This window comes from Amphimedon queenslandica, unplaced genomic scaffold (assembly GCF_000090795.2).
Source record: "Amphimedon queenslandica unplaced genomic scaffold, v1.1 AMPQUscaffold_13481, whole genome shotgun sequence".
Lineage (NCBI taxonomy): Eukaryota > Metazoa > Porifera > Demospongiae > Haplosclerida > Niphatidae > Amphimedon > Amphimedon queenslandica.
The window spans coordinates 303,108-328,013 of record NW_003546283.1 but is presented as its reverse complement, the minus strand read 5'-3'; the positions used below and the strand labels follow the sequence as shown (position 1 = coordinate 328,013).

Here is a 24,906-nt window from a genome sequence, read left to right as displayed (position 1 = left end):
TCAGTCAAATGAGATTTGAAATAGTGGGTGTAAAGTGCTGAGGTGGCAATTTTTGTCACAAGTGTGGGTGTGTTTCTCTCCTCTAACTTTTTCTTTTTTTAAATTTTTTCTACGTCAGAGTTTAGATAAAAGAGCACATCACAATGCTCTGGAGAGAAAGAGGCGTGATCACATCAAAGACTCTTTTACGAACCTTCGAGACTGCATTCCATCTCTGTCTGGAGAAAAGGTATCCTGAGGGGGAACAGTCATACAAGAGAATTGTCATATTTTAAAAATTTAATGTACGTTTAGGTTTCAAGGGCTCATGTCCTTAATAAGGCAACGGAATACATACGACAAATGCAGAGAAATAGCTCAGTACGGACAGTAGAGATAGACGAGCTTAGAAAAAAGAATGAGATTCTTGAAGAACAAGGTAATACAATTGAGGAAAGAATGAGAGAGAATGAATAACATGAGAGAGAGGGGGGAATGACAAGGAATAGAAGAGGAAATGAAGTTGTAAAGTGTAGAAGAATAACAAACTGGGAAAAAGAAACTGTATAATGTTAGAACTAATGTCTTTGGGTGAGTGGGTTTAAAGAAAGAGGGAGAGGTGGAAAGAGAGCTGGAGGGGGAATAAGGATGAAAAGGAGATACATGGGGGTGGGTGGGTATACATATGCAAAGTGTGTACAATAGTATTCATGGTGTTAGTTGATACAGGTACAAGTGCACATTCCTTATAGTTAATGGATTAGAACAAGCACAAGAAACTGGTGCCCTTTCTTCACCTGAAGATCTCATTGCTAGTATTGCTGAGAAAGTCCAGCAAAGACAGCTTCTTAGGCAGCAACAGCAGCAGCAGGCAAATTCTAACAAGGCCAATAAAGTACAGGTAAGTTATTAGGGGACACTCCTTTTTGATCATTTTTATTATAATTTTTTGCTTGTAGCTGGAACCTTCTGCTGACACTAATAATGTAGTAACTGTGGGCCCCAAGGATAAACCTAATGGTATGAAGTATTAACATTAGTAACTGATACAGTAGAATCTTTATTTATCACACAATTTTGTATCATATTTAAGTTAAATGTATGATTAAGCATTCTGTTTGATGCCTGTCTTCTGTATGTTAGCATGATGTTGAGTATGTTTGAATTTACTTTGAACTTGAATAGAGTCAAGTGGTAATGGTTTTGTGTGTGAAATTCAATCATGGGCGAGGCATCAATATTTCTCACCACATGAATTGTTATTCATTTTGTGTTTATTAACAATACACAAACTCATTTTCAATGTTTCCCCCTCTCTCACACACACACTCTCCCTTTCCTTTTACTTATTAATAGAAACCAATACTCCTGTTAGTAGTGCAGCTGCTAGTGTCACTCCATCTTCAGCTCCTGCTACTAATGATCAAGCAAACTCTTTTAATATACTTGCCAACAACATTAGGACGACTCAGAACCTTCTCTCGGCACTGGCAAAGAACCTTCCGAGTACTACCAACAATCAAATGAGAGCTATAGCTGCTCGTGTTCTAGCATCACCAGTCAGACCACAAGGTAATATTTATAAATATCAATTATTTCTGTAATTGAAGTACGATTTTGGCACATGATAATTGAACCTTTTTTTTAAATTAAGGAGGATCTGATTATGATTGCTATTATTATTGTTATCATCATTAGAATTTTGCAGGTTGTTTTTTGATTTTAATAAACAGCCACATATCTTGTAGAGGCTGTGTTTGCTAACTTTCCTACAAGTTATGTGCACCGACCAACAAAGTATAGTCAGTCATGTTACAGCCTGCATTTCTCTACTTGCATGTGTCATTTTTGGCTATGCCATCTGTTTGCAGTCCATTTGTATGTACTTCATTTTTGGCTGGTAATACTAATATCCATTAACTGGAATTCCTCATATTTTATGAGTCGCATTTTAATGTCTTCATAACTGTGGTCTCCCTATGTTGACCAATGATGTGGTAAATGTGGGGAATTTCTGCTAGCACACATGTAAAGATCTAATTGCATCTTTTAAACCATAGGCATGCCTCCAGCTTCAATACCAAGAGGTGTTGTGACAGCAACCACTGTTCCACAATTGACTGAGCAGCTTCCCAAAGCAGTAGTGACTCCCCCTCCTCTCCCTCCACCTGTCTCCGCGTCGCAAGAGGCAGTTACTACCACTGTCTCGGCTGGAGGCAGTCAAACTAGTCAAACAAGTACAGCAACTACTGAAGCAAGTGAGTTTATTGTGTTTGATGAGGTCGTTTATTAACGAGTGTTTGTGGTAGGTGTCGTCTCGTTACAAGGGAAGGAGACACAGACTGATAGTGAAGATCAACCACCGACTAAGCGTTTCAAGGCATCTGCGACCGTGTCCGAGTAGTCTTGTCCTTATGTCTTATATAGTAGTGCTCTCTCTGCCTTTTTACTGTCCCTTATAGGACAGCTTGGGATTATGAACTACACTCACACACCATTTGCATACACATGCACAAAAACAGTTATTTTATTACTTGAATTTAACAAAAAAAGAAAACAACTAAAAAGGCATGTAAATTGGGGGGGGGGTGGTTTAAATGTTTTATGGGCGTGGCTCAGGTGGAATTAAGCAACGAGGGTTTACAATCTTTTCTTATTATCTTCTCTTACTCTCGATCTAATGTCCGTTCCTCCTCGAGTCCCCACACTCCAGTACACCCTCTCTCACGTCGCCCCTGACAAAGCAGCTGAGATACGCTCAGCAGTGACCGGGGCACTGGTATACTGTAGCCAGACTGGACTCTACTCCTTCGAGCACAGGGTAGAGACAACCTTCGTGCTACCATGGGACCTGAATCCACAAGTACAGCCACAGAGACTGAGCAAGTAATTCAGTGACTCTCTTTTTTACTTGAATTTTTACTCATGATTTGATTATTATTATTATTAATTTTATTTATTTATTTATGTATTTCTCTCCATTCTCCCCTCCTTCTTCGTCAGGGAGGTTCGTGAGGGCATAAGGTTAGAGCTATTGGATCCAGACACCCTCTTACACTTGGAGGGCTGTGGGGGCATTAATTGGAGTAACATGTCATCGTGGCAGTCGAGGCCGGCCCAAGGGGGTACCTGGGAGTACATTAATGATGTCATTTGTGGTGAGTTGTATGTGTATGATATACTGTTGCGTAATATGATTTATTGGCAAGAGTTATATTTGGGAATTATTTTGTCTGTGTATAAGTAATTGGTGAACTTCATCTCAAACTTTATATTGGTGTCTTCTGGTGATTTAGTAGCTACGTGTCGTGATTGATTCACAAAATTTTAATTCAAGTATATATATCACCATTGAAATCAGATTCCGCATGCCCTCAATCATGTTTGAATTTAACACTTATGTTAGCAGATATGTTTTCTGAAGGAAATTAGTTAGTAGCTTGGCATGGTTTACTTGAATATAAAGTACACCTACATGTATAACAGTGACTGAAATGTAACAGTGAATGGCCAGTTGTTATTGTTATCACTGCTGTATTGATTGAGCAGATAAATTCATTCTTTCTACACAATCAATCATAATATCCCCATTCATTTTATCTTCATATAAATGCATGTATAGGTCACATTGAGGCTGGTTACATTAGACCCCACAATGAGTATTCCTTTGCGATGCATAACAATGTACATATTCAACAGTTCCAAGTCAACTATATCAATGGCTCATTGGCTAATGTCAATACGCAGGAGTTGTATCAAATCAGACGATTGGCCTTTGCTCCATTAATGCCAATGAAAGTGAGTCCTTGTTTGATGAAATTTTCCACATCATAGTACAATCGATAGCATTTTTGCTGTATTTAGTATTTCACAAATACATTTTAAATTTGATTTTCATGCAATTAGTTTTTGCGAATCTTACAATTTTTATCCTTGAAAAACAGACAGTATGATTATGTTGCCAATCTAATTGGATTTTTAAATGAGTAGCCAACACTCAGTGGTGGTTGTGATGCCAAAGCATTACTGGTACTAATAATCCTAATAGCTCCTGTAGTATAGTCATTATTGCATTCTTCCTTTCCATAGACTGAGGCTGGTTCTAGTTCATTGTTTCATGCTGCCTCTTTAGGATTATGGGGTGTACATGACAGGAATCAGCTACTAAAGGAAGCTGTAACATGCACTCTTACTAACCAGCAGGCGCAGATTAATCTATACGATAGATGGAACACTGTCAGGTCTCGGTCTTTACCATCTGGCTCTCATAAATCAGTGGGTATTGTAAGTATTGCCTATCCATTGTCTTTACTCTTGGACCAATGTATACTGTCCAGTGTTTGTTACATGTAGTGCAGTTTATACAGGAGTGTCTAGCATGTTGCATGAAACAGAAATGTTTCTTATTTCATGCAGTTTGTTACATGTCTGTATAAACTGGTTGCATGCATCCAACCAGCTGCATGTTATCCTTTAAACATTATCATTATAAAATGTCCCAACTCTTGTGTTTTGCAGACAGACACTTTCAATAGACATTGGTCTTATTAGTGCTCTCTTTCTCGTGTTGCTTCACTCAATCTTTCCTTCTCTCTTTCATTTCTCTTTTCTTTTTTAGCAGTTTGCTCAGTGGGAGGCGGCTAAAGACAATATCGTCGGAGCTCCACAGCTTCACATATTCACTCTCTCAAATATCATCCAGAGACCAATAATAGTCTATTCACACCCTGAGAGTGAAGTGGGGTAAGCTTACGGGACATAACGCACACGCAAGAAAACTTTGAGCAGCTGGAAAAATTAAAATGCATGTACATGTACATGTACTTAAAAGTTTACTATGTGTGATTACAAGTAGGGTATTAAGTAGAGTATTTAGTGTATGGAGTAGTGTACGTAGTAGTGTAAGGGGTACATATTGGGGTTTGTATTAATGGGGGGGGGTAAAGGTCAGTCAATCTAAGAGGTGTGTCCCCACCCTCTCAGGGTTGGTCTGCTGTTATACTTGTAGCTACAGTTACCCAGTGGGTAGGTATTTGGTTAAGCATAGAGTCTGATTCTTCTAATAAATGTAGTATTATACTGTACATCTAATAATAATTGAGTGGTTTTTTGTCTTTTGTGTATAGTGGAATATATCTACCTTTACTGTGGGAGGGACAGGGTCAGGTGTTCCCGTGTGACTCTCATCCTCACCTACGGAATCCTCTTGTACTAGGATATGATTGTAAGTACATGTACTTGTCTATAATAGCCCATGGTTTTTTTCAAAAATGGCTCAGAAATCACCCCAAATTTTTATTACATTTTTTGATACACATTGATGTCCTTATGCTATGTACAAAGTATGAGCTGATTCTGACTTCAATTTTTAGGTTACGGCCAATTTAAGTAAACGCCAAAATTCTGAAAAATACCCAAGGCTATAGCCCATGGTTTTTTCCAAAAAATGTCTCCAAAATTAGCCCAAATTTTTATTACATTTTCTGATACATATTGATGTCCTTATGCTGTGTAGAAAGTTTGAGCTGTTTTCGACGAATAATTTTTGAGTTATGAGCATTTTAAAAGTGAGGCGATTTTTAAAAGGAAGCTAAGGCTATTTTAAGCACATGCATGGTAGAGATGTACATCCACATTGTGTGTTTAATTTTTATATCAACATTTATTTTAGACACTAGAAATCAGTTTGTGCCTTTAGTCACTTTCAAAGGATCGAAGGTTATTTATTTATTTTTATTATTTTATTTTATAATTTATAATTTTTATTTTAGGGCCCTGATCCAATCTTACTTCCACTTACATTTAGTAATGGGAAGAGTCTACCAGTACAATATTTATCAGAGTCACAGGTAAGGGTCTGCAATTAGAGGTAGCACTACATGCAGTATTGATCAAGTATCATGATTTGAGTATTATAACTTTAGAAGTGACTGATATTAATTTAATTTTTTTAGGTTGGCAGTCCTACTGAGCTGCTTCAGAAGCTGATGTTTGTTGATGTTATCTCTCATAGTTTCACATCTCACATACTCTCACAGCATCACAGTTAGTCTCCTTTACATTATTATACTGTATCACAGATCCAACAGCCTCAAATTTTCATTATTTGCAAAAGTACATTATTTGCAAAAGCAATTTTTTTGAGGTGCAGTTCATTTGCATTGAGAATTGAGCAACTCAAAAAAATTTTTTGCTTTTGCAAAAATTTTTTGGCCACATAAATATGAGTGCTGAATGGGAATTGACACACACACATAGACAAAAATTCACTAAGCAATAAATATTATTGTTTCTTTTTTCTTATTGCATTGCCAGTGCCTTACGTACCAGGTGTAATATCTGGCAAAGCAGTGACTCCACCCTCTCCCACTCACCCGCCCACCCTCGCCTGCGTACTTAACATTGCAGAACTCCCTCAAGTGATGGATCAGCTCATCAAACGATTCCAGAGTGTATTTTTGTAGAAATTATTATTATTTTTAGACACAATAAATATTAAAAATAATTTTTGAATCCCAACACTTCTCTACCACAATTCAGCACTGCTATAGAATAAGAAATCAGCGATATTACTCCAGACAGTACTGTCACGATAGAGATATGTCATTGAGTTCTGTAGTGATGGCTGTAGAACGTCAGTATGGTATTCAAATAGCGTCAATGCTAGTCCCCAGACTATGGCAGCAAAAAGTGGAAAAGTATTGAATTGTGGCTCAGGTATTAGCTGCTTTTTGACTGCAAGTCGAGCTAAACCAATCGTAACTCTTGATAATAGATATAAATTGATCTAATGAGGAGAGAAAAAGAGGGGACTTATAATTATATAGGAGACAGAATAGAAGTCCGTATGAACTGGTATGCTAAATTTAATATCAATTAGGCAATATAATAATTATGAGCATCTAAATTTTTTAATTCTTTTCATATTGAGTACTATAATGCGGTATATATACAATGATATCTGTACTATTTAACCTGCATATTGACTTTATTATTAGTCCCAAACACTAAATATCCTCCCATCAATCCACCAATAAAGTTATGAACTGGATGAGTCGATCCTCTTAGTTTATTCAACAGCAAAGAGATAGACTTGTAGACCAATGCAAAGAATGCTAGGTTCTTTGCATGCTGAGCTGTTGCTGTTAGTATAAAGCGGAACTTCTCCTTTAAACTGAAAGCAGAGAGACATAAGTAGGTTTGGTTTAATAGGCTACCTTCCCTCATGGAAGAGGAATGTCATGACCAATGAATGTGGAAACCTGATTTTAACTCCGTACCTGCAAAGAGATGTTTGTGAGCCTATACAGGTTTGCACATCACAGAATAACTTACATTAGTCCATTCCTGAAAGCCTTGACCAGAGAAAGGAGCGTGCGATAGCGGGGATTGTTGAGCAAAGCGTTGAGCTGTTGAATTCTGTTGGAAGCCATTGTACCAGTGGGAGGAGTCATGGGCGTGCTCGTCGAAATTTTAATCAAAAAATGGCCTTCGATTCCCAAGAGTCCCAGACTAGCAGTGTTGGCGGTAGGAAAGAAGAGAAGGACCTGTACTGACTGTAATGTATGTGTCTCTTTGTAGATTATTATGAGAGCGAGGAGGAGGAGGAGGATGATTACAAGTATTTCGAGGAAGAAGATTTGATGGAAGATAGTGAAACCTTTAGTAAAGAGAACAGTGATCCTGAATGGTATTTAAAATAAATATTATATGATTATTAATTAGTGAGTTTGTTTGTGGGGCTTGAAATTTTCTAAATATTTTGCTTTTATTAAATGTGCATGTACATTTACTAATGTACATGTAGGTACGAGCATTCCTGTATGCCGTCGCAGGAGGTGTGGTCTATTATAAAAAAGGAGGTGTGTCAGTTGAGTCAGGACCTACAGGTTACTGATCCTATTGCAAGACTATTATTGTATTCAACTAAATGGGACAAATCCCTAGCTGTGTCAAAGTAAGTTACTGCATTTTTATAAGGACATCAATATGTATCAGGAAATGTAATAAAAATTTGGAATGATTTCAGGGCCATTTTTTGGAAAGAACCATGGGCTATTTGGCATTTTCCTAAAATGGCTGTAACTTGAAAAATTGAAATCGGAATCAGCTCAAACTTTTTACATAGCATAAGGACATCAATATGTATCAGAAAATGTAATAAAAATTTGGGGTGATTTCGGAGCCATTTTTTGGAAAAAACCATGGGCTATAGCCCACGGAGATTGGTATCAACTATTGAAGCAATCATGTATACTAATGCTTTGCAATTTTACAATTTTATCACATAACAGGTTTAATGGCGATAAAAATCAATTTTTCATTGATGCTCACATTCATCCAAGCAAACCTAAACGACAACCACTTGAACCAGTAAGTACATATATATGCCTCATGATTGACCGCTCCCATTACCCCACCCACTTCCTGTAGTGTACTGAGTGTCCAATATGTTTTAGTAGTGATGATGCCAATTACCAGTTATACTGTGGTCATTCCTTTTGCTGTGACTGTTGGATTAGTTACATCATCTCTAAACTGGAGAGAGGAGTATCACTAGGTACACTTATTATTTGATTTGTACTACAAATATTTTCTGATACTACAGGCATTGAGTGCATGGATTGTGATGTGTTAATGGGATTTGAAGTGATTGATACTCTACTAGTGAAGAGATCAAGCGTTATCAGACGATATTACCAACTGGCACTATCACAAATTGTAGAGGTACACTATTATTCATAATGTGTTGAATTTTTGATATTAATTCTAGTGTCAAATTTTAAAATTACATGTATATTCATATCTTTTGTATTGCCTGCAGTACATGCACTATAATTGTATCATTTTTGATATTACTGGAAGTGTATTTTAACTGTTACTGACATTATTAAGTTTCTGATTTAATTTTTTAAAAGATCCCTGGGTAAATTTGCTAAAATTAGTGCATGCAACTAAAAAAGCTGAACTTAATTTTTTATACACGTATTTATCATTTAGTCTCATCCATTGTTACGCTGGTGTCCTGGCAGAGATTGTGATATGGTGTTTGCCGTCAAGGAACCACTACCTAAGAGAATCCAATGCACTCACTGCAATCTAGCTACATGGTTAGTGGGTGGAGTCTGTGTCTCATGAATTTAATTAATATTATTGTAGCTTCCAGTGTGGAGAAGAATACCATTCACCAACAGGTACTATTAATTAATTATTTATTTTTGTTTATTTATTTATTTGTTTATTTATTTATTTTTGTTGTTGTTCTGTTAGTAATTTTTTTTATTTTTCTTACACATAGATTGCGAATCGTTTAAGAATTGGTTGTTGAAATGTAGAGATGATTCAGAAACTGCTCACTACATCACTTCTAACACAAAAGACGTATGTTTATGTTTATTTATTTGTTTGTTTGTTTATCTATTTGTTTATTCTAATAACTAGTGTCCAAAGTGTTCTTCTGCCATTGAAAAGAATGGAGGATGTAATCACATAGTAAGTTTGGGTGTGTTTGTTTGGTTCATTTTTTCCACTCTCAGGCCTAATTTAGTAAAAATGACAAGGAGAGAATTCTCCATTTTTATAATATTTTCTGATACATATATATGTTTTAATGTTGCATAGAAAGTTTGAGCTGATTCTGATTAAATTTGGATTTTTAACGAATTTTTAAAGTTGCTCCAAAATTGGGTAAAAGTTCCTGTACTATAGTAGATGGTCACGGGCCAAATTTTGGCAAAATTGACAAGGAGAGAATTCTCCATTTTTATTACATTTTCTGATGCATATACATGTACTTATGTTGTGTAGCAAGTTTGAGTTGATTCCGATTAAAATTGGATTTTTTACGAATTTTTAAAGTTGCTCCAAAATTGGGTAAAAGTCCCTGTACTATAGTACATGGTCATAGGCAAAAATCTCTGCTTGTCACGGATTTTGTGACAATAGAACAACTAATGGGTTTTTCTTGTCATAGATTTCTGGCCGAAGTCCCTAGTGTATAGTAATTTTTCTTCGGCCAAATTATGCCGAAAATGACAAGAAGAGAAACCTCGATTTATATTACATTTTTTGTATTGTTTAGCGTTGTACCAAGTGTTCCTTTGATTTCTGTTGGATGTGCTTAAGTGGTAAGTGAGTGTTAGCATGTTCATATTGTTATACAATAGCCACACCCTTAGCCTGGGCAAAACACAATAATGAATACTATGCTTGCAGTCGCTATCAAGCTGATCCAGACGTCATGAAGGCAAAGGTGACCAAAGCTCGAGAGGCTTTGAAGAAGTATATATTCTATTTTGAAAGAGTATGTTTTGCTTATTGTTATTATTATTATTATTATTATTATTATTATTGTTATTATTATTGTTATTATTATTATTATTATTATTTTATAATTATTAGTGGGACAATCATCACAAAAGTCTATTACTGGAGGAAGAGACTCGTTTTAAAATCCAAACAAGAATAAAGGAGCAAGTCTCCAATGGAGAAGGAACCTGGATTGATTGGCAATACCTCCTTGATGCTGCAGATCTGCTTAGAAAAGTACACTTTACTGAAGTAGATGTCATATTAAAAATAACCAAGAGAAAATAAATAATTATCTACTCTTGATATAGCTTTGAATATAATACTGTATTCTCATACAGTATTATATTCCCAGCTTGCAACAAGAAAAATTTGTAACACATATTAATAGTAATACTTAGTTAGTGTAGCATTGCAGCATTGAGTTAATGTATTAATCCACACACACACACACACACATACACACACACACACACACACATACACACACACACACACATACACACACACACACACACACATACACACACACACATACAGTGTAGGTATACACTGAAGTATACATATCCCAGGGCTTACTGGATGATTGGAGACAAGAAGCATCTGGTAAGACTTGACTTTTTGAGCAGCTTTAAAACTCACCAAAAAAGCCAAACTTGATGCATAGCATAAGGCCCATGAATCAAAAAGATTCTCTACTTATATTGTGCTACATGTAACATGTATACCTATTATGTATCATAGAGTTAGAGGTTTGTAATGGATCTATGATATCTTTTTATACAGTTTGAGTACCAGCAGGCACAGCTTGAGTTAGAGATAGAGAATCTGTCATGGAAAGTGGAGAGAGCAACCATCACTGATAGAGCTGTATGTATCACAAATTTACAATGATTTGTATTATTAGTATTAGTATTATTATTTTTGTTGTTGTTGTTGTTTAGGATTTAGAGCGGCAGATGGCAGTGACTGAGATAAGACGCGTGACGTTACTTAGAGATTTTAAACATTATTGAATTTACAATCATGAAAAACAAGCTGACAGTTAAGCTGCTGGAGGATTATGTAAAATACATGTACACTGACTCTTATCATCAATGCCACGACATAATATGAAGGCCAACTTTTGTTATTTATTATTAATTAATCATGATTATAGCAATGAAATCAATTGTTCATAGTTGGTGTTTTTTTATCATTAAAATTAGTACAATTTGCAAAACAATCGTCATGATGATTATATCACAATTTTGATTATAACACACACAGAAACATTCTAAGAAAAGTTTCAAGAAAGTAAAACAGTTCAGTCAACAAGGGGAACAGTTTATTTAGAGGAGAGCTAACGTCCTGACCCTCCTCAGGGGAAAAACTGCCCGAAAAATAAAAACCAAACTTTATTGGAAAAATTACAACAGACAGAAAAACCCAAAAGTTCAATTAGATGAATAGCCTTTTGCCTTTAGTTAGAACCAAGAGTACTTGTTAGAACAGACCTAAAAAAAGATGTAGACATGTCAAGTATCATTTTAACTTACCTTTGGTATGGGCATCATGCATTTGATGGAGAAGCCACCACCTATATGAGGAAACAGGTACATGTACATTAAAATATTACACTTATCTGCTGAAAAAAGAGTATAGTTCTTTGGGGTTCTAGCTGGGTTCCAGATAACTAAGGTACACAATATAGTCTAATAGTTTAAAGAGGAGGAAGAACAGGTAGTGAAAGGAGGAAGAAAATAATCCAAGACTAGTACTGACTGGGTCAAAGGCCATTAGAAGATATCATTGGCTGGGAGAAGGATATATAGGGAAGGCAAGGGCTGAGACTGCTAAACATAGAGTTGAGTGCTGTTTGATGGTTCCTATGTCCCACTCTTTGCTCTGATGTGGGATCATACAGTGTACTGGAAGGTAGCCTTGAGTTTTCTATTAAGAGAGAGAGTGAGAGGAAATGGAGAGAAATGCAAAAAGTGAAGGATAAAATGAAAATATTAATTTTGTATTATTTAGACTGACCTGTATTGAAAACTTTAGACTGACCTATACTGCAATTACCATGGGGGCTGTGCAAAAAGAAATTATGATGATTCATAAGATCAAAAATTCTATAATCAAAGGACAATAATAATAATAATAATAATAATAATAATAATAATGTCAAATAACTTAGCTTACCAAGCGTATTTGATGTTCACTGTGTTTTCTTAATGGGACAACAGAGACACAGCTTTCAAATGACTCTTTAAAAAACTGATTCATTTCATAATCAACAGTGACAGCTCTTACCAACAGTGAGCCACATTGATTTCTCAAATTCGCCTAAACCATTCCAAACTTTGCATTTATAGCTGCCAATATTGTCCTTATGAGCAGAGGAGATTAAGAGGATGCCCCTCTCATCAAGAAGAGTGTAATTTGAAGTATCATTAGTGAGAAGTGTCTCTATGAAGTACCATTCAATGTAATGCATACTCCCTTGGGTTATACAAGGCAAGGTAACATTGGTCATCTCACAAGCAGTGAAAGTAGTATCAGAATGAAGGACTATTGGAATAATGGAGTGTCCTAATAGAAACCAAAAAATATGCATGCATCTTGAGTAGAACAAAAAAGTGTATATAAATATTGCATAGCTGGTAAATTTGGAGGATAAAAAAGTTGGCAAATTTGGAGTTTTGATAGCCATTTACCAAAATTAAACCAGCCATTATGTAAATGCTCAACAGCAAATAGCCAAAAATTTCTACTAATTAAAACCTCATGAATCACCAAAAAATTCATCAATTTACCAAATTTCACTCCCTCCAAAATTACAATAAGTGAGTTATTGTCTTACTTATTGAAACGTATTTAGTTTCATTTCCATGCTTGTTACTGATCATGCAGGCAAAAGTGTGATTAAAAAGGCAAACAGGGACCAGCGTTGATGAAATATTCTGCACTTGATAATTATCCATTGGGTTATTGGTATCATAGAGCAATATTGTGAGCGGATGCTGACCGGTTCCAGTACACAAGAGGTGATAGCCAAAACAAAAAGCAACTTCATCTTTCTTTACAACAAGCTTAAAAGATGCAACCCTGCCAGGGCCTGTAGAATTATAATAATAATAATAATAATAATAATGATGATAATTAATAATAATTAGAAAATTTTCAAATAATGATAATGATAGTAATAATACATCTTTATTCTTCTTACTGCGACATTTACGGGCGGTTTTATTAGGAACAAGAGGCCATCCAGTACCGGGATGGGTTTCAAAGCAAACTTGACACTTGTAATGACCAGAAGAGCTGCAGTATACCATCTCACAGAACTGAATGAAAGAGCTACCATGACACACTAAAATAATAATGATAAAAATGCCATTAATTTGAGGTTGACTATATAGTCTATACATGGAATCAATATAGACAGTATGATACCATGATACCATGATAGTATGTACCATGGGCTATAGCCTTGGGTATTTTTCAAAATTTTGGCGTTTTCTTAAAATGGCCGTAACTTGAAAAATTAAAGTTGGAATCAGCTCAAACTTTCTACACAGCATAAAAACATCAATATGTATCAGAAAATGTAATAAAAATTTGGGGTGATTTCGGAGCCATTTTTTGAAAAAACCATGGGCTATAGCCTTGGGTATTTTTCAGAATTTTGACGTTTTCTTAAAATGGCCGTAACTTTTAAAATTGAAGTTGGAATCACCTCAAACTTTCTACACAGCATAAGTACATCAATATGTATCAGAAAATGTAATAAAAATTTGGGGTGATTTTGGAGCCATTTTTTTGAAAAAAACCATGGGCTATAGCCTTGGGTATTTTTCAAAATTTTGGAGTTTTCTTAAAATGGCCGTAACTTGAAAAATTAAATTTGGAATCAGCTCAAACTTTCTACACAGCATAAGTACATCAATATGTATCAGAAAATGTAATAAAAATTTGGGGTGATTTCGGAGCCATCTTTTGAAAAAAACCATGGGCTATAGCCTTGGGTATTTTTCAAAATTTTGGAGTTTTCTTAAAATGGCCGTAACTTTTAAAATTGAAGTTGGAATCACCTCAAACTTTCTACACAGCATAAGTACATCAATATGTATCAGAAAATGTAATAAAAATTTGGGGTGATTTCGGAGCCATCTTTTGAAAAAACCATGGGCTATAGCCTTGGGTATTTTTCAGAATTTTGACGTTTTCTTAAAATGGCCGTAACTTTTAAAATTGAAGTTGGAATCACCTCAAACTTTCTACACAGCATAAGTACATCAATATGTATCAGAAAATGTAATAAAAATTTGGGGTGATTTTGGAGCCATTTTTTCGAAAATACCATGGACTATAGCCTTGGGTAATTTTCAGAATTTTGGTGTTTTCTTAAAATGGCCATAACTTAAAAAATTGAATTCGGAATCAGCTCAAACTTTCTACACAGCATAAAAACATCAATATGTATCAGAAAATGTAATAAAAAATTGGGGTGATTTCGGAACCATTTTTTGAAAAAACCATGGGCTATATAGCTTTGGGTATCCCACAGAAATTGGCTCATTTTTTAAAATAGCTATAATACAAAAATTACTTTTCAAAAACAGCTCAAACTTTACATAGCATAAAGACAACAATATACATCATAAAATGTAATGAAAATTTTGCTAAATCTAGTACATTCAGCCATACTGACATCTGCAATAATGATAGACTGGATTAACATCATTAGAACACATGATATAGTCTCCTGTCCAGTAGAAGTTATCATGACATTCAATGATGAGCCCGTCACTTCCATTGCATCTGATACTTTTAGAATGATATACTCTCACATCCTGACAGCACTCTATTACACAAAAAACATTGAATATGTAAAGTCAAAGAGTTTCCACTTACCATAATTGCAGTATTCAGTACTATTAATGCAAATAATTTCTACAAAAAAGAAATCCAATTAATGCCCTTTAGACTACCGTACGCGTCTTAATTTTCGAGATGTATTAAATTTATTTTTTATTAAATTGTATTATTTTCGTGCTCACCTTAAATCCACGAAATTTAAACCACCTCTAATGCCATTCTATTGTATGTAGACTATGGCCAGAACACGAAAATTAGCTCACACGAATATTAACTTTTGAGCAAATTTTATTTGAAAACACGAAATTTTGAACCCTCAAAAATTTGAACGTATACGGTATTGTTGACATAGTACAATGAGCTATTATTCATTTATTATAAATTTTAATTTCTTGCACACCTTTAATTTTGCATGTCGTCAAAATCCATTCATTGAAATTCCTATAAATCATTGACTGTGAATGAACATCCAATGCTAAAATGAACTTACATAAAAGTATGGGTATAAGAGTTATATGTATCCACTAGGCTTACAAAAGCATCACTGGCAGAACTGTTACTATTCATCAAGGATCCCAACACTACATTCCTGCAATCATCACTAGCAATCCTCCAACCACTTGCCAAGGTGCTGCAGTAAAATGACCATTTTAAGTCAAATAAGCTATCTTCAAGACGTGCTCCAGCTATAACAGAGTTTGGTAGGTTGCAGCTATGCAGTACTTGACTCATGGACTTGCCAGCTTGGGCTTTTGGAGTAGTCCAGTGGCCTGGGTCATAAAGCACATCAGTATCCTCCTCACAAGAGAACCTGAAAGCAGAAGCCCTCAACCTACAAAGAATGATTTGCAGCAAGAATGCAGTAACTATCAGCCATCATGGTCTGAATGCAAAGGATGCAACTGACTCTGTAGAATAGTATTTTTGAATCCAGACAATAGGAGTATAATTGGGACAGATATGGCCTATGACTGATGCTGATCCATTTGGAGATATATGCACTTCAAAATAAGGAGCTGCACTGCCTAGATATGCTATGGAAAATAGCACAAGAGACAGGACAGCAAAAAATGGAGCCCGAGCATCAAACATAATGAAATGTTTTTAAATTCTCGAGCAACTGGGACAGCAGGTTTCTCTGTATATATAGGCAACTAGGAGCACGGGACAAATTATTTTCAGAAAACCTCCCACTTCATTGAACCAACCAATAAACACTATAAAAACAGTGAAAGATAGAATGCAAGGTTACATGTGTAAATAAGAGGCTAGACAATTAGAAGTCACTATGTCTCTTCATCCATCATCAGTTTCAAGCAGTTATAGCAACAGGAGTATCTTCTTGAGGATCTATAGCTAATTCCTGAAAAAGAGCATGCAGACCAAAAACCACGCAACAATAGCTATACATGCAACGCATGGAAATAAGCTAGTCTGTCATATTTTGTTATTACTCCTTCCAGTTGGATGTGAACAGAGCAAGAGTACAGCAGACAGGAACACCTCTTGTGGTGCAGAGTAGGGATGGTCATAGATAACAAAAGCAATTACTGATACAATTATCTTCTATAGACAATCCCTTCACACTACGTGTATATCTAAAAATGATTTCATAGCAGAAAATAGATGTGTACATCTATATATAAATCCATTTTAAAAACACTATTTGATACATGCATTTTACGAACAGCTAATCCAATACTTGTATAACAACCACCATAATAATATGTTCTTCATAAAATGTTTTAATTATTATTTATACAAAAATTCACACACACACACACACACACACTCACAGCCAGTAGACCAAGTTCTCAATACCCCAAGGCGATAGTAAATATCATTATGATTATTATTATTATTATTATTAAATAATAAGACATTTAAGATTTCTGATTCTTGGCTTGCTGGATCAACCACTGAAGTGTGATGTCTGCAGTAAAAATTAAAAAAATAACATTAAAAATATTACTTTAGTGTGGGCATACCAATATTTTCCCTTTCCTTGCAAGATATCGAGTAACAGCAAATCTCCCTGTCCTTGATATCACCTAGGCCCCTAGAAGAAGAGATGCCTGGTGTGCATGCTGAAGGAGAAAGACTTACATTCTTTCTATGATCTCTCTCTCCCTCAATGCATTAGGGAGATCCACTTTATTACCAAGCACAAGGACCTGAGAGAGAGAGAGAGAGGGAGAGAGGGAGAGAGAGAGAGGGGGGGAAGGGAGATATAAGTAGACGTATATACATTGTACATGTATGTGCATTGATTTGACCTACTGGTATTCCAGCTAGCTGCGGCTTATCTAATAGACTATGTAACTCGTTCTTAGCCGGCTCAATCTTTTCGTGATCGGCTGCATCAATCATGTATCTGTAGAAAAACAATAATATCTCATATCATTATTATTAGAAAAATAATATAAAACATTCCTTCTAATATCTGATTAGATCCATCCACTAAAATAATATAAGATAAACAATAGTAAGGCTAGCTACAAGGACGACCCAATGGCTACTACTAAATGTATAAATCAATAGCACATTATAATACATTACCACATTATTATCGATACAATCTTCAGTGGGTTAGGGCTCTCACTAAACTTCTAAACTGAGACCCCATAGCGCAATACGCAAGGAATCTTGGTCCTGGGCATTGCGCAATCTCTTGCCCCAATCACGTAATGTAATACAATACTGGCTGCGATATGGTGTATTAAAAAAATAAAAACAACAATGGTTACAGATTGGCTCAGTATTGCAATACCCAGTAAACCACTAGTGGTAATAAAGTACTGCTGCTGGGTAAACAATACTCATGGCTTCAGTCCGCAGTGTTTCCATAAAGGAGCCACAATTAAAAGAGGACAGACTTTAGACTAAACCTAACTTTATACATGTATATCATAGCAGTGTGTAACAGTATGATTGAGCATGTGTATACTGGCCCAATGCCTCCAATACCTCCAACTATACAGTACCATCATATTATGATTCATTTGACAATCAGTTAACTAATGCCCAGTTGGCCAGTTATGCTAAAGGGCCCAGGTTCACAGGCCAACTCTAATTCACGTATCCAGATTATACTTATAAACAAGTTTTGACAGTAATACTACAATCAAACAATAGAAACTACAGACAACTATTACTAAAACAAAGATAGAGTCAAACTGAGTGAATGTAGAGTAGTGTACTACTACTACTACACTGTAGAGTGCCAATACAGCAAAATGTACTGTACAATTGAGCTTATCAATATTTGATATGGGTAGTCAGTAAAATTTATCAGCTACAGTAGGAAAATATTGAACTTACACAATAGCAGTGACTCCTCTACAGTATCGCTCCCACATGCTCCTAAACCTTGGCTGTCCACCAATATCCCACAACTAGGAGAGAGAAAGAGAGAGGGGGGAGAGAGAGAGAGAGAGAGAGAGAAATGGAGTGATATAAGTGTTAACTGCTAACATTTATAAAACACATTCTAAATAAGAAAGCATTTTAAAACTTGATATACATGTACATGTACACAAAATGTTCTTATAAGTTATTAAAGTATCGTTATGGGTGTACCATCATCACTAGTCAAAGCACAAAAGAAAAATCATAAAAATCTAACCATGCTAGAAACAACACTGTCTCATGTAAAAAGGACACAAATCAAATCTACTGCTAGAAATGAAAAAAAACACCATGTTTTTAACATATCGTAGGTATAGTGTTTGAAGTTATGTCAACATTTAATTTTATGTCTTTGAAACCCAATCAATGATAGAGACATGACTTAACACAGTTAGCATAATAGCACCAATCCTATACAAACACACATGCCACATTAATGCCTCAACGATTGCAGACATTTCAAAGTTCCTGAATCAATCAAATGAAAGTGCCGAGCTACATTACATTTTGTCTTTCTGTGTACTATATGTACATCAATTTAAATTATTTAATGTCTTCGAAATGCTAATTTTAAGAAATGCGGAACTTACAAAAAGAAACAGGCAATTGTAGGCAATGGACGTAATTCATAGAAAGAAAAGTTTGTGAAAGTCTCCTCCACAACCAACGATCAAAATTCCTTAATCGTTTAGCGTTTAGTTAGACACACACTAGTTGAACTATTACCAAAGGAATTGTAATTTGCTTTTTAAAAATAACCATACTACTCTGTTAAATTATGTATATTATATAAAATTATGTGGATAACCATCAATTACAATTAAAACTGTACTATAAATATTAAGTTGGCAATACGGTACAGTGGCTTTCTTTTGTTCAGCCAAACTTTCATTTTCGCTTTCCAGGTTCCAAAATAGAACTTCAGAAATTACCAATTTACAAAACAAAACCCACAAAGTTCGATTTCCTCCCCCCGAATAAACGAAAAACAAAAGTTTGACCCAAAGAAAAAACTACTATACAATACCTAAATTTGAAGTACACGTATCTCTTACTAACTTTAATGGTGACATTGCCTTTAGTGACTTTCCTCATATTAAAACCAACAGTGGGTATCATGTCCTCATTGAATTGACCACTCTACAAGAGATTGTGGAACTGATACTACAACAGTATACCATCATTAGCTTCTTACTGCTATCACATTGACAAATGTAGTCTTCCCAGAGTTTTGGAGTCCCACGAGTGTGAGCTCCATCTCTTCCTTCCAGAAGAGGCTCTTAAACCACTCGATGATACGATTAAAAAACCCCAACATGTTGACTATGAGAGAAAAGAAAGAAAACACAATAGATAATGATAATAACAGTTTACGAAAAAGCTAAATAACAGATTAATAGGAAATTACCATACATAAGGATAACAAGAGAGGGAGAGAGAAAGAAAGGGGAGGAGAAAAAAAGTGTCCCACAAACCTTTAAAAACTTTTTAGAAAAGACACAGCCCAGACACGTGACTAATTAAAATTAATAAATTGTTAATTGACACACCTCCAACCACGCCTTCCATCCATTGAAATTAATCATTATTAATTAATTAACTAACTATTAAAATGAATACAATTATACATGTACATGTATGCATCTGTCAAAATATTGATGTACATGTAGCTTTTCAACTTGCAGATATTTGTGCCTGTCATACAAAAAAAAGAATCATAATAAAATTAAAATACAAAAAAAGATTCAAAGCCATACCTTGATGGCTACAGAATGGAAGCTTTGCTTTGGCTTTAGGTCAGTGCCTTGATCAGAAGCAGACTACAAGTATAGTATATAATACGTAGCATAAAGGACAGCTTAAAAGTGAATAAGGAAATGATGTAGAACAGGTTCAAAAATTTGATTGCAAGAATCGATCACTTGATTTTAAATTTTAAGTTTGAAATTCGAAATTTCATACAAATGTATTGATATGGCTTGCCATGCACATACAAAACCACAATCATTTAAGGACAATTTGGACTATTTTGCCTGTTTTTGCAATCTTTCTGATGCATTGATGATCTACATGTAAATTAATGACAGTCAGTATAGTTATAAAAGCTAGCTAGGGCAAAGAACAAAGTACATGTAGCTGTAATGTAGGAAATGGAGGGTGAGAGAGAGAGAGAGGAAGGGAAAAAGGAAGAGAGAGATAGAGATTATAAACAAAACATTATTAAGAAAGCATAAACAAGATAACAATAAAACTAACACTGATAATAAAAATCATGTGTTGTGTAGGAGTACATGTAAGATCATTGATGACATGCATAAGTACATTCATAATATTCATAACATTATTTCCTCATTCTCAGGAATGATGAATATCAATAATTAAAAAAGAATTTATCCCATAATTATATACATATACATATACATGTACATGTACATGTATATGTATATGTACATACACTGTACATGTACATGTGTACAACATGTGCATGTAAGTGAAGTCACACATCATGACGTAAAAACTATTCCATAACATTATTCATTGATAATTTCTAATATAACAATTTAAAAACAATTACAGTATACTTGTAATTAAGGAATTAGTGCATTAAAAAAATTACTATTAATTTACTAATTTCACGCACAATTAAAAATAAATTGATAATGTACACATGTACATGTATTTCTAATAAAACTCAATCTCATCTAAAACTGATTGTCTTGTCCCATATAAATATTCATAATAGACATGCAACACTGACAGTTACTATAATTAAGTGCAGCTTACTTTCTTTACTTTGGTAGGATTCTGTGGAGTGCCCATAGCTATAGACCCAGAGCTAGAAGGCCTGGACCAAGGTCGAGGAAGGAGAGCAGTAACAGTTATCGGAGCACTGCTGGAAGGAGGGATAAAGTGAGGAGGGGGAGGACCAAGAGGTGTATCCAGTGACAATACTCCTTCCTGGTTGTCAGACAATATGCTGAATGTGGTTGATGTGTGCTGCGTCGTTGGGCGAGAGGCAGAGAGAGAGAGGGTCAGTGGTGTCTCTGGCGATATGTCACCATAAGCCATCACAATGCTCTGGAGCATGTTGTATCCTTCTTGTATATCATCTACAGTTCAGGATAGAGTCAAAGTTGAAAGTATACATGTACATGTACATGTTGATTGAACCTTTTTCACAATTAAAATATGTACAGTAGTTATGACCATTGTCATGATTTTTTTTAAATGGCTCTAAAATCACTCGAAATTTTTATTACATTTTCCCATACATATTAATGTCCTTATGCTATGTAGAAAGTTTAAAGTGATTCTGACAGCTACATGTACATTCTAAGTTGTAACTAAGGTCTTACCAGAGTTGATAGTAGCATCAAAGAAGCCCGCTCTGTCCTGATGAAACTGCTGGTACAGCCTCACATCATTCAGTGATTGCTGGACATCATCTTCCGTTAAATGATCTTTATCTCTCAGCCTTTGCTCATGTATCTAAAATAATATTAAAAATAATTATAATATTGCTATGCACATGTACAGGCAAACAACTATCAAAAATGCACTTAATTCAATCATTATAAAATTCCTTATATAGAATTAAACTCACATGACTGTTAAGAGGTAGTGTTAATATGTAGCGGGGTTCAAAATGGCTCCTCTTCAGAGTCAAAACACCCTTTAAAAAGAATAAATAACTATTATGATTTCCTAAGACTAATTTCAGTAGAATAGGTGGGCGTAGTATTGATTTAAGAAGAGGAAATGAGAGAAATAGTAACAGTAAACTGGAGAGGACTATAAACTAAACACAGGAAGACATCTAACAATAACAGCAATTATATTCAGTCCCAAAATAAATGAAACACATCTATTGTTACATTTTTCTAGTTTTACATGCATACATGTACAACTTAAATGTACCTGTACATGAATGTACATGCTAGTCTATCAGGCATAACTGCATATCTCAGTCCAGACGGTCACACTATCATTACTAGAGTCAGTTACAATTGAGTGTGCCTGGTCTGACTATAACTGATAGTTGACATAGTGACACGTAATATAAGAGACATTATAGTGAACCAGTCAGAGGCAGTAATTATGTACCGGAACTAATGCAATTAATGAAAGGAGTTCACCACTTACATCATGTACTTGTACTATATGCAAATACATGTACTTGTGCTACATGTACATGTATATATGTACATGCATATATACTGTATGCAGTGGTAGGGTAATAGTAGTAGTGTGGGTATATAATATTCTTAGCAAAGTGTATGTGTGTGTGTGTGTGTCTGTCTGGAATGACTGATGTAGTAACACGATTCATTGGTGGTGCAACTGAAAGGATGATCATGTGTATCAGTCCATGTGATTAGTACATGTCCGCATGTGGTATGCACTCATTTACTGGGGGCACGGACAAATGACATGAGATAAAAGAAGGTGTACATGTCACTGATGATAGTGAGGGATCAGTGTACATGTACATGTACATGTACATGTATGTATGGTATGCAATGTAACAGAATTCATATAATCTTATTATGAACTGTATAAGTAACTTTATACTGTAGGCACTTAATAATTCTTTATTAGAATAAAAGGTGCTTGCAAAAACGCTCTATGAAATAACACAAAAAGCAATAGGTTTCATCATAATGATACACATTTTGTACTGTAAGCCGTATATTGGGATTTCCCCCACCAACTGAAGTTTGACCCCATTTCCTTGTAACAAAGAGTACAGAGTTCAGTATTAAAGAGTACAAGGCTTAGTAATAAAGAATAATAATAATACTAATAATATACAACTAATAATAGCTGCTACTGTAGAGTGAGTACCTCCAGTGTCATATGAGTGACACATGCTAGCCCTAGCTGTGCAACTTGTTCAATGGCGGCCATTGTTAGTCCGTATCTATATCCGCCAATTGTTGCTACCTGCATGAACTCGCCCTATGGTTCAATGAAATACTCTAACTGTGTGAGGTTAAGGTGGATTAGTACATGTATATATAAACATTAAACTATAAAAAGGACTCCAATATAGTATATAGTACATAATGAGCAAAACCTACTCACTCAAGTTAAGCATGTTAGTACATGTGCATTTGGGCATTAATTCTGTCACATTCTTATGTTTTCCTTCATTCCTTTCTTTTCCTCATTACAGCATACAGTACTGTATATGCAGCATCACTAACTTTCCATCTTCCTTCCCCCACCCTCTCCCCCTCATTCTCTCTTTATCAGTCAATGTCTACAGCATAAAGGCATCGTGTACATGTACATGTACATTAATTATGATAATATACATGTACACTAACTGTTTCCAGTGCTCTTTCAAATGTTGCTTCATTAATGAAGTAATAGTCTCTGCCGTGACTTTCCCTAGAGCCCTGGGGTCTAGTTGTATGAGAGACACTACAAGAAAAAAACAATAAGAATGAATATCACTTGCATTAATTGGGATGAGCCCCACAAATCCCCTAATCTCTTTCACTATTATTAAGATTACTAGACATGGAATGATGGATTAGTCTCATTACTATGCTTGATTGAATGTTTATACTCGTAATCACAAGATCAACTTACCGCTGCATCACGAACGGGGACATTATGATAGTCATACACACACTCTCCACACGCACACAAATGACACATGAACCAAAACAGACTATGCATTCGATATCAAATACTGCTATACTGTACATTTAGACACAAGTAAGGGCATTGTTTAGCACTAATGATCCTTGACATCCACTGGTAGAGAAACAAAACAACATGTGCTCTTGTATATGTAGGATTCCTGTGGGTTTAGTGGCATACCACATTATTGGTGCTTTCTTCAAAGTGACTCAGTAATAGTTAAAAACAGGAGGTGATACCTTCAGCATAATGATGAATATAGCCCAACTATACTGAAGATCAAATCACACTTACATGTATAGTAAAAGTAGTGGGAGAATTACCCATAATTTAGTTACAGTGAGTTAATGCTACAAAGCATGCCGATGAGTACTATATAATAACAGCCAGGCTACTCCATATGCACATCCAATGTAATGAAATAAGATTATAGTGCAAATACATGTACATGTACGTGTACACGTACATGTACATGTAGATGGAATTACACTTATGTCAAGTTCAATATAACTCTCATTCTCTTGTTGAACTCATGTTTCCTCCAATTAATGAGTTCATGTATTTCTTTTGCCCCCCATTGTTTGTTTTTAACACAAGTATTTCTCTCTCTCACCCTAATCCAAAGAAACTAGGAAATTCTTCAACGAGTGTTTGCGAGTAAAGGCTTTTTGCAGAGCCAGGAGGACCACACAGAACAAG

The 24,906-nt window shown here is 35.2% G+C and overlaps 7 protein-coding genes across 12 annotated transcripts; 3 read left to right on the top strand and 4 right to left on the bottom strand.

Annotated features, from left to right (window-relative positions):
• Window positions 1-22: 22 nt before the first annotated feature.
• Window positions 23-2,546, top strand: LOC100634141 (uncharacterized; the record flags this gene model as incomplete). The annotated part of the gene is made up of 7 exons (XM_019994145.1): window positions 23-229; window positions 295-418; window positions 732-880; window positions 939-999; window positions 1,336-1,551; window positions 2,040-2,237; window positions 2,289-2,546. Coding segments are annotated over 7 exons (1,050 nt in total), but the record flags the coding sequence as incomplete, so codon positions are not given.
• A 27-nt stretch (window positions 2,547-2,573) lies between these two features.
• LOC109580714 (OTU domain-containing protein 7B-like) lies at window positions 2,574-6,527 on the top strand. 4 transcript variants are annotated; one of them, XM_019994196.1, is made up of 10 exons: window positions 2,574-2,865; window positions 2,983-3,137; window positions 3,602-3,777; window positions 4,069-4,254; window positions 4,601-4,722; window positions 5,106-5,203; window positions 5,651-5,697; window positions 5,751-5,828; window positions 5,934-6,024; window positions 6,295-6,527. In XM_019994196.1, exons 1-10 carry the CDS (start codon window positions 2,660-2,662, stop codon window positions 6,441-6,443), a joined length of 1,308 nt encoding a protein of 435 aa, XP_019849755.1. In that variant the 5' UTR covers window positions 2,574-2,659; the 3' UTR covers window positions 6,444-6,527. The 4 variants fall into 4 exon arrangements, with proteins under 4 accessions (XP_019849755.1, XP_019849754.1, XP_019849753.1 ...); XM_019994195.1 differs by having other exon boundaries at window positions 4,598-4,722; XM_019994194.1 differs by having other exon boundaries at window positions 4,069-4,263.
• On the bottom strand, window positions 6,423-7,440 carry LOC100639602 (peroxisomal membrane protein 4-like). Its single transcript, XM_003384913.3, has 4 exons — window positions 7,315-7,440; window positions 7,197-7,259; window positions 6,955-7,153; window positions 6,423-6,766 (listed from the first exon to the last, which is right to left on the bottom strand). The coding sequence occupies exons 1-4, from the start codon at window positions 7,431-7,433 to the stop codon at window positions 6,506-6,508; spliced, it is 642 nt and encodes a 213-aa protein (XP_003384961.2). The 5' UTR covers window positions 7,434-7,440; the 3' UTR covers window positions 6,423-6,505.
• On the top strand, window positions 7,420-11,535 carry LOC100634014 (potential E3 ubiquitin-protein ligase ariadne-2-like). Its single transcript, XM_003384954.3, has 16 exons — window positions 7,420-7,506; window positions 7,561-7,669; window positions 7,787-7,936; window positions 8,274-8,352; window positions 8,413-8,539; window positions 8,588-8,706; window positions 8,980-9,089; window positions 9,139-9,173; window positions 9,278-9,360; window positions 9,421-9,471; window positions 10,061-10,106; window positions 10,158-10,282; window positions 10,381-10,524; window positions 10,828-10,893; window positions 11,074-11,157; window positions 11,232-11,535. The coding sequence occupies exons 1-16, from the start codon at window positions 7,464-7,466 to the stop codon at window positions 11,301-11,303; spliced, it is 1,443 nt and encodes a 480-aa protein (XP_003385002.1). The 5' UTR covers window positions 7,420-7,463; the 3' UTR covers window positions 11,304-11,535.
• Window positions 11,498-16,400, bottom strand: LOC109580713 (uncharacterized). 2 transcript variants are annotated; one of them, XM_019994192.1, is made up of 13 exons: window positions 16,055-16,400; window positions 15,638-15,979; window positions 15,548-15,588; window positions 15,184-15,222; window positions 14,981-15,133; window positions 13,496-13,639; window positions 13,130-13,384; window positions 12,580-12,858; window positions 12,469-12,533; window positions 12,310-12,398; window positions 12,052-12,219; window positions 11,826-11,981; window positions 11,498-11,783 (listed from the first exon to the last, which is right to left on the bottom strand). In XM_019994192.1, the coding sequence occupies exons 1-10, from the start codon at window positions 16,237-16,239 to the stop codon at window positions 12,390-12,392; spliced, it is 1,512 nt and encodes a 503-aa protein (XP_019849751.1). In that variant the 5' UTR covers window positions 16,240-16,400; the 3' UTR covers window positions 11,498-11,783; window positions 11,826-11,981; window positions 12,052-12,219; window positions 12,310-12,389. The 2 variants fall into 2 exon arrangements, with proteins under 2 accessions (XP_019849751.1, XP_019849750.1); XM_019994191.1 differs by having other exon boundaries at window positions 12,310-12,356.
• A 421-nt stretch (window positions 16,401-16,821) lies between these two features.
• On the bottom strand, window positions 16,822-20,120 carry LOC100639477 (ADP-ribosylation factor-like protein 8A). Of its 2 annotated transcripts, none has more exons than XM_003384912.3 (8): window positions 20,031-20,120; window positions 19,751-19,878; window positions 19,615-19,695; window positions 18,469-18,542; window positions 17,428-17,521; window positions 17,254-17,321; window positions 17,136-17,206; window positions 16,822-17,080 (listed from the first exon to the last, which is right to left on the bottom strand). In XM_003384912.3, the coding sequence occupies exons 2-8, from the start codon at window positions 19,871-19,873 to the stop codon at window positions 17,031-17,033; spliced, it is 561 nt and encodes a 186-aa protein (XP_003384960.1). In that variant the 5' UTR covers window positions 19,874-19,878; window positions 20,031-20,120; the 3' UTR covers window positions 16,822-17,030. The 2 variants fall into 2 exon arrangements, with proteins under 2 accessions (XP_003384960.1, XP_011402592.2); XM_011404290.2 differs by lacking the exon at window positions 20,031-20,120 and adding an exon at window positions 19,964-20,029.
• Window positions 20,121-20,134: 14 nt separating this feature from the next.
• Window positions 20,135-24,900, bottom strand: LOC109580715 (leucine-rich repeat and guanylate kinase domain-containing protein-like). Its single transcript, XM_019994197.1, has 8 exons — window positions 24,821-24,900; window positions 23,886-23,982; window positions 23,401-23,514; window positions 22,160-22,228; window positions 21,912-22,044; window positions 21,340-21,665; window positions 20,313-20,375; window positions 20,135-20,250 (listed from the first exon to the last, which is right to left on the bottom strand). The coding sequence occupies exons 3-8, from the start codon at window positions 23,503-23,505 to the stop codon at window positions 20,230-20,232; spliced, it is 717 nt and encodes a 238-aa protein (XP_019849756.1). The 5' UTR covers window positions 23,506-23,514; window positions 23,886-23,982; window positions 24,821-24,900; the 3' UTR covers window positions 20,135-20,229.
• Between the last annotated feature and the right edge of the window lie 6 nt (window positions 24,901-24,906).

Excerpts from the sequence above, each read along its gene's own strand:
- LOC109580714 (XM_019994193.1), top strand. The coding sequence starts at position 2,660 with ATGTCCGTTCCTCCTCGAGTCCCCACACTCCAGTACACCCTCTCTCAC. Across the intron at positions 3,778-4,068 it reads CTCCATTAATGCCAATGAAA|ACTGAGGCTGGTTCTAGTTC; the intron begins GTGAGTCCTTGT and ends TCCTTTCCATAG. Across the intron at positions 4,264-4,597 it reads CTCATAAATCAGTGGGTATT|CAGTTTGCTCAGTGGGAGGC; the intron begins GTAAGTATTGCC and ends TTTCTTTTTTAG.
- LOC100639602 (XM_003384913.3), bottom strand. The coding sequence starts at position 7,433 with ATGACTCCTCCCACTGGTACAATGGCTTCCAACAGAATTCAACAGCTC. Across the intron at positions 7,260-7,314 it reads GCTTTCAGGAATGGACTAAT|GTACGGAGTTAAAATCAGGT; the intron begins GTAAGTTATTCT and ends ATCTCTTTGCAG. Across the intron at positions 6,767-6,954 it reads ATAATAAAGTCAATATGCAG|ATCAATTTATATCTATTATC; the intron begins GTTAAATAGTAC and ends TCTCCTCATTAG.
- LOC100634014 (XM_003384954.3), top strand. The coding sequence starts at position 7,464 with ATGGCCTTCGATTCCCAAGAGTCCCAGACTAGCAGTGTTGGCG. Across the intron at positions 7,670-7,786 it reads GAGAACAGTGATCCTGAATG|GTACGAGCATTCCTGTATGC; the intron begins GTATTTAAAATA and ends ATGTACATGTAG. Across the intron at positions 10,283-10,380 it reads ATATATTCTATTTTGAAAGA|TGGGACAATCATCACAAAAG; the intron begins GTATGTTTTGCT and ends TATAATTATTAG.
- LOC109580713 (XM_019994191.1), bottom strand. The coding sequence starts at position 16,239 with ATGTTTGATGCTCGGGCTCCATTTTTTGCTGTCCTGTCTCTTGTGCTA. Across the intron at positions 15,980-16,054 it reads CAAAAATACTATTCTACAGA|GTTGAGGGCTTCTGCTTTCA; the intron begins GTCAGTTGCATC and ends CATTCTTTGTAG. Across the intron at positions 12,859-13,129 it reads AACTAAATACGTTTCAATAA|GACACTCCATTATTCCAATA; the intron begins GTAAGACAATAA and ends GGTTTCTATTAG.
- LOC100639477 (XM_011404290.2), bottom strand. Across the intron at positions 17,207-17,253 it reads AGAGAGATCATAGAAAGAAT|GGGCCTAGGTGATATCAAGG; the intron begins GTAAGTCTTTCT and ends CTCTTCTTCTAG. Across the intron at positions 17,081-17,135 it reads CAAGGAAAGGGAAAATATTG|ACATCACACTTCAGTGGTTG; the intron begins GTATGCCCACAC and ends TTTTTACTGCAG.
- LOC109580715 (XM_019994197.1), bottom strand. The coding sequence starts at position 23,505 with ATGCAGGTAGCAACAATTGGCGGATATAGATACGGACTAACAATGGCC. Across the intron at positions 22,229-23,400 it reads TCACTCATATGACACTGGAG|GGTGTTTTGACTCTGAAGAG; the intron begins GTACTCACTCTA and ends TTCTTTTTAAAG. Across the intron at positions 20,376-21,339 it reads ATCCTACCAAAGTAAAGAAA|TCTGCTTCTGATCAAGGCAC; the intron begins GTAAGCTGCACT and ends CTATACTTGTAG.